Genomic DNA, 15,657 nt, shown 5'->3' on the forward strand with positions numbered 1-15,657 from the left:
AGAGGGAGGATGCATGGCGAGGTGAGCAGTGCTGGCATTATCAACCACCTTTACTTTCAACGACCATGATCTAATCGCAGTGCTTCTGAACTCAATGCCAGTATTAAGGAGAGGTCCTGGGGCCGTGCTCCACCCTAACAGACCCTCCTGGTGACACCTTCCTCCTCCCCCAGGTGCTGTGCGCCATCATCGCAGGTGCCTTACACTATCTCTACCTGGCCTCCTTCACCTGGATGCTGCTGGAGGGTCTGCATCTCTTCCTCACTGCACGCAACCTGACAGTGGTCAACTACTCCAGTATCAACAGACTCATGAAGTGGCTTATGTTCCCAGTGGGCTATGGAGTCCCAGCTGTGATTGTGGCCATTTCTGCAGCCTCCAGGCCTCATCTTTATGGAACACCTGATCGGTAAGATTGACTCTAACCTTGTGCCATGGACAGATTTGAGGGCAGTGTTATTGGCAATGATTCGGATAAACACAACAAATGCACTCTACTTTCCCTTTGAGTGTAAGGGCTCTAACTTCTTTCCCAGTGAGGCAGGGAAAGATGACGTGGAAAATTTTACAGTTAGGTCCCAGCTTTATCCTTCCCATAATTTGTGACCTCAAGTACTCAAGTCTCATGCTCAGTTGCTAAGTCATGTCCAACTCTGTGATCCCATGAACTGTAGCCTGCCAGGCTCCTCTGTCCATGGCATTTCCCAAGCAGCAATACTGGAGTGGGTTGGCATTTTCTCCTTCAGGGGATCTTCCCAACCCAGGGATCAAACCCATGGCTCCTGCCATGTATCCTGCATTGCAGGCGGATTCTTTACCACTGGGGCCACCTGGAAAGCCCCCTCAAGTCTCAGTGCCCTGGTTAGTGAAACAGGGATAATAGTCATCTCCATGGTTCCCACCCTCGAAATACTGGTATTAAAATTCAACAGGTCTGTGCTTGTAAACTGTTTCATGTAGCAGTAACACATGGAAGTGAACAATCAAAGCCTGCATTGTCATCAGCTGACATTTTCAAGAAACACTGGGAAGGTTCTCTGTTAGAAAAAGATGTCATTTCGTGTCCATTTCATGTGCTTTCTTTGATCTCCCTTCGTGTTCTTTTTCCCATTGTTCCCAGATGCTGGCTTCACCTGGACCAGAAATTCATCTGGGCTTTCCTTGGACCTGTCTGTGCCATTATCTGTGTGAGTGAATACGTGGCTCCAGTGTTCCTGACCTAAGCAGAAGCATCAGACATGCTGGGTGCAGGATAGAACAGGGACACGCATTTTCTCAATTATATGGTTTGATTTTTCCACCTGCTACCAATTCAAACCCATGTGCTGGGAGGTAGGGGTCGTGTGCAATTTACAGCAGACATGGTACATTTTGTTTAATGGCTTTTCCATTTTTTTTCCGTATAGTTGCTTTACAATGTTTTGTTAACTTCTACTGTGCAGCAAAAGGAATCAGCCATACATATATGTATATATGTCCCTTCCATTTTGGGTTTCCCTCCCATTTAGAAGACCACATTGTGCTCTACAGTATGTTACCACAAATTGAATAGACACAGTACATTTTAACTTGTATTCTCCATGGTCTGTGTCACTCTTGCAGGTGAATTTTGTATTTTTTGTCATGGTTTTTTGGATTTTGAAAAGAAAACTTTCCTCTCTCAACAGTGAAGTGTCAACCATCCGGAACGTAAAGTAAGTTATGGTATTTTCTAAATAAAATGGTATTTTCTAACACCCTTTTCTTCTACTCACTTCTTACTGGTCCCTCCTACATATCCACAGAGACACAGATGCGCAGTCAGCCTCTAGGATCACTGCCGCCTTCCACTGCCACAATGAGAAGCTATATTCAATTGCTGGGACTCAAAAAAAGAAAGTGAGATAGATATTATACATGTTATAAAATTAAAAAAAAAATAAATTAAAAAAAAAGTGAGATAGAAGTTTATATTATTCTCATGCCACAGAACAGAGCTCCACAGAGTGATCCAGGACTCAAGCTCTTTCTATTTTTGTTGCTCCGCCAGCCCATTGGATGTTATATTCCATCCATGGGAAGGAAGTGACATGCAATTTGCCAAGTTCCATATTTACTCATACCCCATTGGTTAGACTTTGGTCATGTGGTGACACCTAGCTGCAAAGGAGGCTGGGAAATGTAGTTTCTAACTGGGCAGGCATGTGTCCTTGATGAATCTCAGAAAGGAAAGAGATCTAACACTAAAAAGAAGAGGAGGGACTTCCCTGCTGCAAAACACAAGAGGCAATAGTTCAGGAAAGATTTAGGTTAAAATATATTTTGTATAATACTATTTCCAAAAATTGGGGACTATGAGTATTTTTTTTATTTTGCAGCATCCATCTTTTTTTTAATTTATTTTTAAGTGGAGACAATTGCTCTACAGTGTTGTGTTGCTTTCTTCCGTACAACAATGTGAATCAGCCATGAATATACATATATCCCCTCCCTCTTGAACCTCCCTCAACCCCCCCATCCCACCCCTCTAGGTCATCACATTGAGCTGATCTCCCTGTGCTATACAACAGCTTCCCATTAACTATCTTACCCATGGTAATGTATATGTTTCAATGCTACTCTCTCATTTGTCCCACCCTCTCCTTCCCCTGCTGTGTCCACAAATCTATTCTGTATGTCTCTGTCTCTATTCCTGCCCAGCAAATAGGTTCATCAGCAACATTTTTCTAGATTCTATATATATGCCTTAATATACGATATTTATTTATTTATTTGTTTTTCCCTTTCTGACTTACTTCACTCTGTATATCAGGCTCTAGGTTCATCCACTTCAGTTCAGCTGACTCTCATTTGTTCCTTTTTCTTGCTGAGTAATATTTCATTGTACCTTTGTTATGTATGTACCACAAATTGTTTATCTATCCATCTGTCAACAGGTTGCTTCCATGTCCTGGCTATTGTAAATAGTGTGCGCCATCCGTCTTAATTTGAACTTGTAGTTTGCTGAGGTTTTCATTGGAATCACAAAAATAGCACATTTGTTACTTTTTTATTATTTGTCAAAAGTTTTCAAAATATATAAAGTTAAAAGTGACAGCCCCTTGCTCCCAATTTTCCTACTACTTTACCTACCAGGAAATCCAGAGGTAAGAAACTGTATGATATGATGTATCTGATATTTTCCCAGGCCTTTTTCTGTGCATTTTCTATAGAACAGAGCATACATACAATAGCATCACACTACACAAATTTTTCCTCAACTAGCTTTTCTCAGTTACATACTATATTTTAAAATTAGAGACATATAGATATATAAATAAGGTGACCTTACATCTCATTTTTCCTGGAATGGTCCCAGTTTGTGTTTGCTGATGCATTATGTTTTAATCGGAGAAGGCAATGGCACCCCACTCCAGTACTCTTGCCTGGAAAATCCCATGGATGGAGGAGCCTGGAAGGCTGCAGTCCATGGGGTCGCTGAGGGTCGAACATGACTGAGTGGCTTCACTTTCACTTTTCACTTTCATGCATTGGAGAAGGAAATGGCAACCCACTCCAGTGTTCTTGCCTGGAGAATCCCAGGGATGGGGAAGCCTGATGGGCTGCCGTCTATGGGGTCACACAGAGTCAGACACGACTGAAGTGACTTAGCAATAGCAATATGTTTTAATAACATCCCTTTTTTAGTGAAGCATAGTTAATTTAAAATGTTCTGTTAGTTTCATGTGTACCACAAAGTGATTTGGTTACACACACACACACACATATATATACTCTTTTTCAGATTCTTTTCTATTATAGATTGTTACAAGATAATGAATATAGTTCCCCTGAATTGCACCTCTTTTGATCTCAAAAGCCTTCCTGCTTGAATAACAAACTATAAGACCTCCCCCATCTATAAGTGATACAGATAGAATGAGACAAAGAACTTTATAGTTTTAGAAAGTTCTGCATGTGTATGGTACTAATTTGGGTGGCGCTAGTGGTAAAGAACCCACCTGCCAATGCAGGAGACACGGGTGATGCGGATTGGATCCCTGCGTCAGGAAGATCCCCTGGAATAGGAAATGGTAACCCACTCCAATATTCTTGCCTAGAGAATCCCATGGACAGAGGAGCCTGATGGGCTACAGTCCATGGGGTTACAAAGAGTCGGACATGACTGAAGCAACTTTGCATGCACAATTTTGTTCTACGTGCTGTCCTAAATATGTCCCATATGTTAAGTCTCAATATTTTCAGCAACCCTATGAAATAGGACTATTACAAATATTAGAGAACTGAGTTACAGGAAAGTAGGAAAATTCCCCTGCAGTGCAGGGGTTAGGACTCATCGCTTTCACTGCGATGGCCCAGCTTTGACCCCTGGTCAGGGAACTAAGATCTCCCAAGCTGCATGATATGGCCAAAAAAAAGGTTGGAGGGATGGAAAGAAAGCCAGAAAGTAACTTTCCCAAGGTCACAAAGTTAGTTAGTGCTGGCTTGGATTTAAAACACAGGCATTCTAGCTCCAGAGTTGCTCACAATTAACAACTATGCTGTAGGAATGGTCACAATCATTATCAGGTTTCTTTACATTATCAATTATTCCTACCCAGGATGCTGACACTCAAAGCCACAGCTCAGCTCTTCATCTTGGGATGCACGTGGTTTCTGGGACTCCTGCAGGTGGGACCGGCTGCCCACGTCATGGCCTACCTCTTCACCATCATCAACAGCCTGCAGGGCGTCTTCATCTTCCTGGTGTACTGCCTCCTCAGCCAGCAGGTAAACAGTGGCCTCTTTCTTTGTATATATATAAATTAGTTCTTTGTATATATATAAATTAGTATAAATATAAATCAGAACTAATTTTTTTAAGTTCATTTTTTTAAGTCTATTTATTTTTGGCTGCATTGGGTCTTCACTGCTTTGTGTGTATGTGTGTGTGCGGGCTTTCTCTAGTTGCAGAGAGCTGAGCATACTCTACACTGGAGGAGTTCCTCATCACGGTGGCGTCTCTCATTGTGGAGCACAGGCTCTAGGGTGCTCGGGCTTTAGTAGTTGCAGTACGTCGGCTCAGTCGCTCCGTGGCACGTGAAATCTTCCCAGACCAGGAATTGAACTGATGTCCCCTGTATGGGCAGGTGGATTCCCATCCACTGTACCACCAGGGAAGTCCAGCAGATGCTGCTGATGGCCCCCTCATAGCCCTTTGGCATTCTATTCTACATGCCCATGGTTGTTTATTATAAACACCTCTGACTCTGTGCCAGTGGGCTTCTTATTGCCCACAAGACATGCCTGGTTCATATGCAGGGAAAACTGGTATTTTCAGAGAATAGTGACCCTTGAAAGCAGCCTCAACCAATGACTGATGGGTGCTAGTAGACAGATGCCCCAGCTCCCTTGTCTCTGAGGTGAATAACCCTGAAGTATGTCCTATGCTCTCTCCAGAACCCCACCCACCCCCATGACACTGAACCCCAGCTGTCCACAGTGGAAACACAGAATGAAGGATTATACATCTTTTATTAGCTGTCTTTCTTTCCCTGTCTCACTTTTGCACAGATCTACTGGTGTTTCTTGGGTGTACCTGTGTGCTCAGTCTTTCAGTTGTGTCTGACTCTTTGCAACCCCATGGACAGTAGCCCACCAAGTTCCTCTGTCCATGGGATTATCCCAGCAAGAATACTGGAGTGGGTTGCTATCTACTCCTCCAGCAGATCTCCCAACCCAGGTATCAAACCTGCATTGACAGGTGGATTCTTTACCACTTAGCCACCTGGGAAGCTCCTCTGGGTGTTCGTGTTCGTGTTCAGTTGTTCAGCTGTGTCTGACTCTTTGGGACCCCATGGACTGTAGCCTACCAGGCTCTTCTGTCCATAGGATTTTCCAGGCAAGAATACTAGAGCAGGTTGCCATTTCCTATTCCAGGGGATCTTCCCAATCCAGGAATCAAACCCGTGACTCTAGTGTCTCCTGCATCGGCAGGTAGATTCTTTACCACTAGTGCCATCTGGGAAGCCCTGAGAGCTAGATTGAGGAATTTTCTTCCTCAGTTTTCTTCTATCTTATTCCTTTGCATATGCACATTTTGTTAATTTTCTATGACAAATGTGTATCCTATAATATGAAAAAAATTATTGTGGTAAATTATACATAACAAAATTTGTCATTTTAACCTTGTTAATTGTACAGATCAGTAGCATTAGGTACATTGACATTGCCATGCAACCATCACCACCATCCATTCTAGAACTTTTTGACCATCCCAAACTGAAACCTCATATCCCTTAAACAATAATGCTGTATTCTCCCCTGCCAAGCTCCTGGTAACCACTACTCTACTTTCTGTCCCAGTTAATTTGACTATTACAGGTTCTCAACATGTGGAATCATACAGTAGTTGTCCTTTGGTGTCTGGCTTATATATTTCCTGATGGCTCAAATGATAAAGAATCTGCCTTCAGTGCAGAAGACCTGGGTTCAACCCATGAGTTGGGAAGATCCCCTGGAGAAGGAAATGGCTACCTACTCCAGTATTCTTGCCTGGAAAATCCCGTGGACAGAGGAGACTGGCGAGCTACAGTCCATGCGGTCTCAAAGAGTCAGACACAAATGAGTGACTAACAGTTTTTTAACACATATATTTCACTCAGTGTAATGTCTCCAAGGTTTATCCATGTTGTAGCCTGTTTCACAATTTTATTCCTTTTTAAGGCTAAATTACATTCCATTATAGGCATATATCACATTTTGCAGGAAAAGGTTTTTCATAATGTTCCCATCCTCTTCCTAATTCACTGACTTTGCTCTTCTCCAACATTAACAAAAATAATCCTGGTATTTTCTTCAATGTTCCAGGTCCAAAAGTGGTTTGGCGAGATCATCAAATCTAAATCTGAGTCTGAGGCTTACACACTTTCCAGCAGGTTTGGTGCTGACTCAAAACCCAGTGAGGTAAGACTTGGGGTTTATTCTAATGTGCCACGCCCTGATACACCGAACTTCCTTTCCCTTGTCTTAGAACAAGCTCCCTTTCATGCCGAATGTGGGGAGGAGTCCTTTTCCTGATGACTTGGTTTGCATTCCTCATTCCCATCATATTGTTTCTCACTGTTTCTTTCTTGCTCACTAATAGTGCCTAACCTGGCTGTTGTATTAATATATATTCTCATCATTCCAAGTATGGGATAGTTAGGGAATTTGAGATTGACATGTACACACTGCTGTATTTAAAACAGATAACTAACAAGGATCTACTTATTATACAGGGAACTCTGATCGATGTTATGTAATAACCTAAATGGGAAAATGATTTGAAAAAGAATAGATACATTCGTATATGCAACTGAATCACTTAGCTGTACCCCTGAAACTAACACAGCATTGACAATCAACTATGATAGTGGTTGTGGTTTAGGGGCTAAGTCATGTCCGACTCTTTGTGGCCCCTTGAACTCTAGACTGCCAGGCTCCCCTGCCCATGGGATTTCCTAGGCAAGAATACTGGAGTGGATTGCCCTTTCCTTCTCCAGTTGATCTTCCCAACCCAAGGACTGAACCTGCGTCTCCTGCTTGGCAGGTGAATTCTTTACCACTGAGCTGCCTGGGAAGCCCCAATATAAAACTAAAAGCTTCTTTAAAAATAAATAAAATAGATAACTAATAAGAACCTGCTGTATAGCACAAGGAACTCTACTCAATACTCTGTAATGATTTATGGGAATAGAATCTAAAACAGTGGATACAGGGACTTCCCTGGCGGTCCAGTGGTTAAGATTCCGTGTTTCCAATGCAGAGGCCACAGATTCGATCCCTGGTCAGAGAACTAAGATCCTGAATGCCACGTGGCATGGCCAAATTTTTTTTAAGTGGATATATGTATAACTGATGCATTATGCTGAACAAGAGAAATAAACACAACATTGTAAATGAACTATATTCCAATAGAAATTAATTTTTTTTTAAGTATGGGTAAAACATATCACCAGCACCACTACCATCTAAAGTAGACTCCTTTAGGGGGAGACTTACAATCACAGACATAGCAGAGTGGTCATCGTCCCTCGAAATATGGCTGTTTCAAAAAGAGGTGGACTTGAGACCCATGGATGTAGTGGATACTACAGAAAGGGATCCAGAAGAGGAAGCCCACCCCAGATGTTCTACATAATATAGAGGAGCAGTGCATGTAATAATGGGACCTTCCTGGGAGAGGAAATGGTCCTGTTAGAAAGAAAACCTCTCTAGAACTTGGTTGTTGTTTTTGTCTGTTCTTCCATTGAGCTAACTCAGGATTGATAGCATCAAGGAATGCGCTCCAAGTACTACCTGAGACTTCTCTCCACAGTTGTCCCCTAACTGATCTTTTATAGAAATGAGAGGACATACTTGTAAGAAGGTATGTCACTAGACAGGCTCCAAAGATTCCAATCCATAAAAATTCTCCCAATCTCATTTGGCTTTATGTCTTCCATGTACATGCCTACCACATCTGCTAACCAAAAAGCCTTAGAATGTGTTACTTTTAAGCGAACCAAAATTGAGAAATTTCTGAAACACTGTTTCTACATTTCTTGAGAAAATATGGAATTTTCTTCAGCAGTGGAAATATTGAGGTCACTGAAGAAACAGTGACCTCCAAATTCCTTCTTGGGGGAAGGGAAGGGGAATTCATTCTAAACCTTTCCAAAAGGACCAAGAAGAAAATGGAACCAGGAAAAAGTGTTAGGGCAGGCATGTCAAATGATCAGAACATTTCTTTTTGGAAAAATTTTTTATAAATATTAAGCTTACAGAGAATAGAGCCAATCAAGTCATAAGAAAAAATATTAAGCTTAATATTCTCAATAAGAGTAAAATTGTTATAGGTGCTAACCACTGGCTGTGACCTTTGAAATGTTTCCCAGATAACCCAAAAGAATTCCCAAAGCTGCCAGCACTCCAACTACTAGTTTCCCACAATGAATAAGGAAACATTTTTATTATTATTATTATTGCTTAACACTGTGGAAATTGAATGAGTGTATCTTTAAAAAAGAAAGGATACATGATATGTTTACATATTATATATTTATGATATATTTTATATGTAGCTACATTTAAGAAATACAATTGCTTTAATTAGAAGAATTTCTGAAGTTTTTCCTTTTTTTATGCACAGAGTATGAGTAAAAAGCTAACAAAACCCTTTGTCCTTTATGGACAAACTTGATCTTGGTTTAACCTTCTAGCTCTGCTCCCCACAAACTTGATAGCATTGGAAGGTCGATTGTATAACCAGGGAATACTGCTTATGGGAAAAGTCTTGTTCGAAGACAAAAAATTCTGCGAATGAACAATAAATACCAGGAGGAAAGGCATAGCTTCAGACTTCCTGTAATAACTGTGCCAGGAACTCCTATCTTCATGGGCAGCTGTAGGGAGATATTTATTCCTCTGTGGAGCCTGAAACTTCTAAACCAAGCTACAACTTGTAGGTGGCAAAGAGAATATTTATTGAGTTCTATAATAGGTCCAACAGTATGGTAAGCCGGGAACATACAAAATTCAACAATACCAACACAGTAGCTGCCTTAAAGGAACTTAGAGTCTAGCCTTTCTTTATGGGCAAAAAACCCAACATCCCAGGGGCTGAAATTCTAGAGTGGAATACTATAGCCACACTTTTTTCCAAAAAAAGAATTCTTCATCCTGTAGAAGGGGAATCTAGGGGAGAATGGATACATGTATATGTGTGGCTGAGTCTCTTCACTGTTCTCTGGAAACTATCACAACACTTTTAATCAGCTATACCCCAATACAAAATGAAAAGTTAAAATTAAAAAAAAAAACAGTAAGTGAATCTGGGTAAAAGATTTTTAAAAAGAATTCTTCACCCTGGATTTTTCAGAAGTCCTCCCACTATAATATCAGATCAGATCAGATCAGATCAGTCGCTCAGTCGTGTCCGACTCTTTGCGACCCCATGAATCGCAGCACGCCAGGCCTCCCTGTCCCTCACCAACTCCCGGAGTTCACTCAGACTCACGTCCATCGAGTCAGTGATGCCATCCAGCCATCTCATCCTCTGTCGTCCCCTTCTCCTGCCCCCAATCCCTCCCAGCATCAGAGTCTTTTCCAATGTGTCAACTCTTCGCATGAGGTGGCCAAAGTACTGGAGTTTCAGCTTTAGCATCATTCAGAAGTGCAAAATGCTAGGATTTCAAGCCATCCTTGCCTGCTGAATGGAGCTTTCTGGCTTTAACCCACTCCAACTGTTCCTGTCTGTTTTGTTGTTCATTTCTTTGTTTTTTATCCTGACATCTAGCTTTAATCTAATATCTTTGGTGTGGATGTTTTCTAGGCCAAGTGAAGAGAAAATACTATAACTAGAACATTCAGCTCTACACGTCATGCATGTGGATCTGGTTGGTATCATGAAGAATGAAGGTGCAGACAAGGAGAATCATTATACATGTCATTACTGGAGAGGAAAAGTTTGACCTTTACTTCCTGAAGTGTTTGTTCTGCATAATGGAATCTCAATAAATGTGCATTCAATTGGATTTCTCTTCACTATTATGTTTTCAATCAATGCTTATTCCTGGATACCCAAATCATGACCACTGCAAATACTCCATGGACTTTTTGTGAATGAGGGAGCCCTTGTCAAGGCCTTTTTCTCAAGTTCTTTCTCTTATCCTAAACGTGCTTTTTAAACTCAAACCATCAGCTTCTTCCGAACTATCACCTTTACCTCCTTTCTTATCCAGGCTAAATCTCACGATCACCCAAGTCGAATGATTCTCCCTCATACTTTCAACACTTTTGCTTCCTCATTCTGATTCCGTACTTAGTTTTGCTGTTCAGTCCCCAAGTGGTGTCTGACTCTTTGCAACCCCATGACTGCAGCACTCCAGGCTCCTCTGTCCTCCACTGTCTCCTGGAGTTTGCTCAAATTCATGTCCATTGAGTTGGTGATGCTACTGAACCATCTCATTCTCTGTCATCCCCTTCTCCATTTGTCTTCAAACTTTCCCAGCATCAGGGTCTTTTCCAATGAATCAGATCTTCACATCAAGTAGCCAAAGTATTGGAGCTTCATCATCAGTCCTTCCAATGAATATCCAGGGTTGATTTCTTTTAGGATTGACTGGTTTGATCTCCATGTAGTCGAAGAGACTCTCATGAGTCTTCTCTAGCACCATAGTTCAAAAGCATCAATTTTTCAGCACTCAGCTTTCTTTATGGTCCAACTCTCATATCCATACATGACTACTGGAAAAACCATAGCTTTGACTATATGTACCTTTGTCGGTAAAGTGATGTCTCTGCTTTTTAACACACTGTCTAAAGAATGTTCAAACTACCAGACAATTGCACTCACTTCCCATGATAGTAAAGTTATGGTCAAAATCCTTCAAGCTAGGTCTCAGCAGTAGATGAACCAAGAACTTTCAGATATACAAGCTGGGTTTAGAAAAGGCAGAGTAACCAAATTACCAACATTCGCTGGATCATAGAGAAAGCAAGGGAATTCCAGAAAAACATCTACCTCTGTGTCATTGACTATGCAAAAGCCTTTGACTGTGTAGCTCATAATAAACTGTGGAAAACTGTTAAAGAGATGGGAATACCAGACCATCTTACCTGTCTCCTGAGAAACCTGTATGCTGGTCAAGAAGCAACAGTTAGAATCTTATATGGGACAACTGACTGGTTCAAAATTGAGAAAGGAGTATGACAAGGCTGTACGCTGTCATTTTGTTTATTTAAACTTATACAAGGAACACATCATGCAAAGTGCTAGGCTGGATGAGCTAAGAGCTGGAATCAAGATTGCCAGGAGAAATATCAATAACCTTAGATATGCAGATGATACCACACAATCAGCAGATAGCAAAGAGGAACTAAAGAGCCTCTTGATGAGGATGAAAAAGGAGTGAGAAAGCCAACTTAAAACTCAATATTAAAAACTTAGATCATGGCATCCTGTCCCATCACTTCATGGCAAATAGAAGGGAAGAAGGTGGAAGCAGTGACAGATTTCCTCTTCTGGGGCTCTAAAACCACTCCAGATAATAACTGAAGCCTTGAAATTAGAAGACAATTGCTTCTTGGAAGGAAAGCTGTGACAAACCTAGACTGCTAAAAAGCAAAGACTTCACTTTACCGACAAAGGTCCACATAGTCAAGGCTATGGTCTTTCCAGTAGTCATGTACAGATGTGAGAGTTGGACCATAAAGGAGGCAGAGTACTGAAGAATTGATGTTTTCAAACTGTGGTGCTGGAGAAAACTACTGAGAGCTCCTTGTCCATCTAAAAGGAAATCAACCGTGAATACTTGTTGGAAGGACTGTTGCTGAAGCTGAAACTCCAATACTTTGGCCACCTGATGCGAACAGTCAACTCACTTAATGTAAAAGACCCTGATGCTGGGAAAGATTGAAGGCAGAAGGAGAAGAGAACAACAGAGGGTGAGATGGTTGGATGGCATCACCGATTCAATGGACATGAACTTGGGCAAAATCTGGGAGATAGTGAGGGACAGAGAGGCCTGGTGTGCTGCAGTCCGTGGGGTCACAAAGAGTTGGATACGACTTGGCAACTAAACAACAACTAGTTTTGTCATAGTTTTCCTTCCAAGAAGCAAACATCTTTTAATTTCATGGGTGCAGTCACCATCTGCAGTGATTTTGGAGCACAAGAAAATAAAATCTGTCACTACTGCCACTTTTTTCCCTTCTATTTGCCATGAAGTAATGGGACCAGATGCTATGGTCTTAGTTTTTTAGTGCTGAGTTTCAAGTCAGCTTTTTCACTCTCCTCTTTCACCCTCATCAAGAGACTATTTTCTCTTCACTTTGTGCCATAAGGATGGTGTCATCTGCACCCAGGACTGATCCAATCATAGGAGGCACTGTGGATTATCTACTCAGCAGTCATTGCCATCATTACATGTTCCTTTTTAATAGAACCTTGATTATTTTAATATTTAGGACAGCAACATATCTGGTCCCAAGGGTCAGTAGAGATTGATTTCAGCCCAGTGATTCTGAACTGGAGATGATTTATCCCCACCATTAGCGACATATGGCAATGTCTGGAGACATTTTTGATTGCAGTAACTTGGGCAAGGGGGGATGATACGGGCATCTAAGCAATAGATGTCAGGGATGCTGCTAAACAGCTGCTAGACAGCACTCACATACACAGCAGAGTTATCCATCCCTAAATATCAGCAGTGATGAAGTTGAGAAACCCTAGTATAAACTAGCCATAGTGATCTTCCCATTTGCTAGAAATTGGTTTAGGACCATTTGGACCAATTCTAGCCACTGAAATGTAAGAGACACCTACTGGAACATATTTTTTCTCCTTGATAAAAAACAAAGACACTTTCCTGGAGTCCCAAGCAAGGTGTGGGACGGAAGAAGGGATCCAAGTCAGAGCTCCGGGGCTCCGTGGGGCCCGACCCGCTGTCTGGAGTCCCCCTTTCCAGACCATGTCCGGGACCACCTGGCTCCCCCCAAGCAGCCGGAGCCCGCTCGAGCCCCTAGGGGAGAGCGCTCCCCCGAGGGGCCTTGGGGCCTCCCCCGCCCACGGAGCAGCGCTCCAGCCACACCCCTGGGTCAATTTTTGCCCCCTCCCATCTGAGCAGTGTTATCAAACCCCCGGGGGACCGGAGGACCGGGGGCTGGCCTGGGTGGGGTGCCATGGAGCACCCCAGCACTCGCAGGGCCTCCTCCCAGACAGGGGAGGCTTGCGCCCCGGAAGTCTGGATGCTGAGATAGACTCCCTGACCAGCATGCTGGCTGAGTTGGACGGGGGTCGAGGTCACGCCCCGCGGCAGCCTGAACCGCAGGCTTACGAGCCCCCTGAGCCCCCTGCCTACCGCTCAGGGTCAGGCCCCTTGAGGCCGAATGGAGGGGCGCTTCCTCCCCCGCCGCTCCCAGGGTCCCCCACTCCGGCCTCCTATGCTACGGCCAGCACCCTCGCCGGCCCTGCCTTCCCTGTGCAAGTGAAAGTGGCACAACCCCTGAGAGGCTGCGGCCCTCCCAGGCGGGGTGCCTCTCAGGCCTCCGGGCCCTCCCCGGGCCCCCATTTTCCTCTCCCAGGCCGAGGTGAAGTCTGGGGGGCTGGCTACAGGAGCCACCGCGAGCCAGGGCGGGGGGTTAAGGAGGAGGCCCTGGGGGTCTCCGGCCCTGCAGGCGCAAGAGGAGGCGGGTATGGGTCCCAGGTCCCCCTGAGCCAGCTTCCCGAGGAGGAGCTTGAGAGGCTGACCAAGAAGCTGGTGCACGACATGAACCACCCGCCCAGCTGGGAGTACTTCGGCCGCTGTGGTGGCTGCGGAGAAGATGTGGTCGGGGACGGGGGCCAGGGCCATGGCCCTGGATCGCGTCTTCCACGTGGGCTGCTTTGTGTGTTCTGCGTGCGGGGCCCAGCTCCGGGGGCCAGCATTTCTACGCCGTGGAGAGGAGGGTGTATTGTGAGAGCTGCTATGTGGCCACCCTGGAGAAGCGCTCCACGTGCTCCCAGCCCATCCTGGACCAGATTCTGCGGGCTATGGGGAAGGCCTACCATCCGGGCTGCTTCACCTGTATGGTGTGCCACCGCGGCCTGGACGGCATTCCTTTCACTGTGGATGCCACGAGCCAGATCCACTGCATCGAGGACTTCCACAGGAAGTTTGCCCCAAGATGCTCAGTATGTGGTGGGGCCATCATGCCTGAGCCAGGTCAGGAGGAGACCCTGCGAATCGTAGCTCTGGATCTCAGTTTTCACATTGGCTGTTAAAAGTGTGAGGAGTGTGGGCTGCTGCTGTCCTCTGAGGGTGAGTGTCAGGGCTGCTAACCACTGGATGGGCACATCTTGTGCAAGACCTGCAGTGCCTGGCAGATCCAGGAGCTCTTGGCCACCGTCACCACTGACTGCTGAGTCTCCCCAGGAGCACCTGCTGTGCCCTCCCTTCCCATCCACCACCTTCCCCAACAACTACCTTTATAACTTTGTCACCAAATGTTGTCTCCTCGTTCTCCAGTCATGAAATAACAACCCTGCCAGAGTTTACAAAAAAAAGACAAATTCAAGGAGAGCTTGCCAATTACTACCTAGTTTTAGCTGCTATCATATAATAATATGATGCTTACAAAGGAGATAGCATGGAAATACTAAGGATGGAAGAGTGAAAAGTCAGAATTAAGTTGGGCCTTATGATGTTGTTAGGTTATGACTGTAACCAACCCTTGAACTTTTCAATGTGTAAGACAAATGAACTCCTTTTGTTAAGTCACTTTGGGTCAGGTAATCTGTTACTTGTAGCCTAAAGCATTTTTCCTTATGAACCAACCATTTTTCTTCTCCACTCTCCGTCAAAGCAGTGAGATCCCAGAATCATTCATCTAGGAGCCATTACAAATGTGTGCTTTCTGGGCTAAACGAGACTTCTCAGGCTACCTGGAACTCACTCTTCCTATCCCTAGTCAACTTCCCCATGTGTGGAGTTCCAGTTTTTCAGTTCTTTCTTCAATCTGCATCCCCTTTCTCTATATAAGGTTAGAGACCTCGTTTCCTACTTCTCAGAGAAAATAAACAACAGCTGATGGAAACTCCCTCAGCCTTCTGACATCTCTTACAGATATACCTACATCCATACTCATCTTTGATTCTGTCCCCCATTGATGCTCATCATCTCCTCTCTTCTTCCA

At 43.9% G+C, this 15,657-nt stretch overlaps 1 protein-coding gene and 1 pseudogene across 1 annotated transcript in view; both read left to right on the plus strand.

The window, feature by feature from the left end:
• The window catches only part of ADGRE3 (adhesion G protein-coupled receptor E3), a 62,063-nt gene extending 51,549 nt beyond the window's left edge, over window positions 1-10,514 (plus strand). Inside the window, exons 11-16 of the mRNA XM_055539035.1 lie at window positions 174-409; window positions 1,121-1,187; window positions 1,603-1,694; window positions 4,581-4,749; window positions 6,829-6,924; window positions 10,313-10,514. Coding sequence (XP_055395010.1) covers window positions 174-409; window positions 1,121-1,187; window positions 1,603-1,694; window positions 4,581-4,749; window positions 6,829-6,924; window positions 10,313-10,321 — 669 coding nt within the window. The 3' untranslated portion in view covers window positions 10,322-10,514. The remainder of the gene's footprint in view (window positions 1-173; window positions 410-1,120; window positions 1,188-1,602; window positions 1,695-4,580; window positions 4,750-6,828; window positions 6,925-10,312) is intronic.
• Window positions 10,515-13,454: 2,940 nt separating this feature from the next.
• Window positions 13,455-15,245, plus strand: LOC129624661 (thyroid receptor-interacting protein 6-like; annotated as a pseudogene).
• Window positions 15,246-15,657: the final 412 nt, after the last annotated feature.

This window comes from Bubalus kerabau, chromosome 1 (assembly GCF_029407905.1).
Source record: "Bubalus kerabau isolate K-KA32 ecotype Philippines breed swamp buffalo chromosome 1, PCC_UOA_SB_1v2, whole genome shotgun sequence".
Classification (NCBI taxonomy): domain Eukaryota; kingdom Metazoa; phylum Chordata; class Mammalia; order Artiodactyla; family Bovidae; genus Bubalus; species Bubalus kerabau.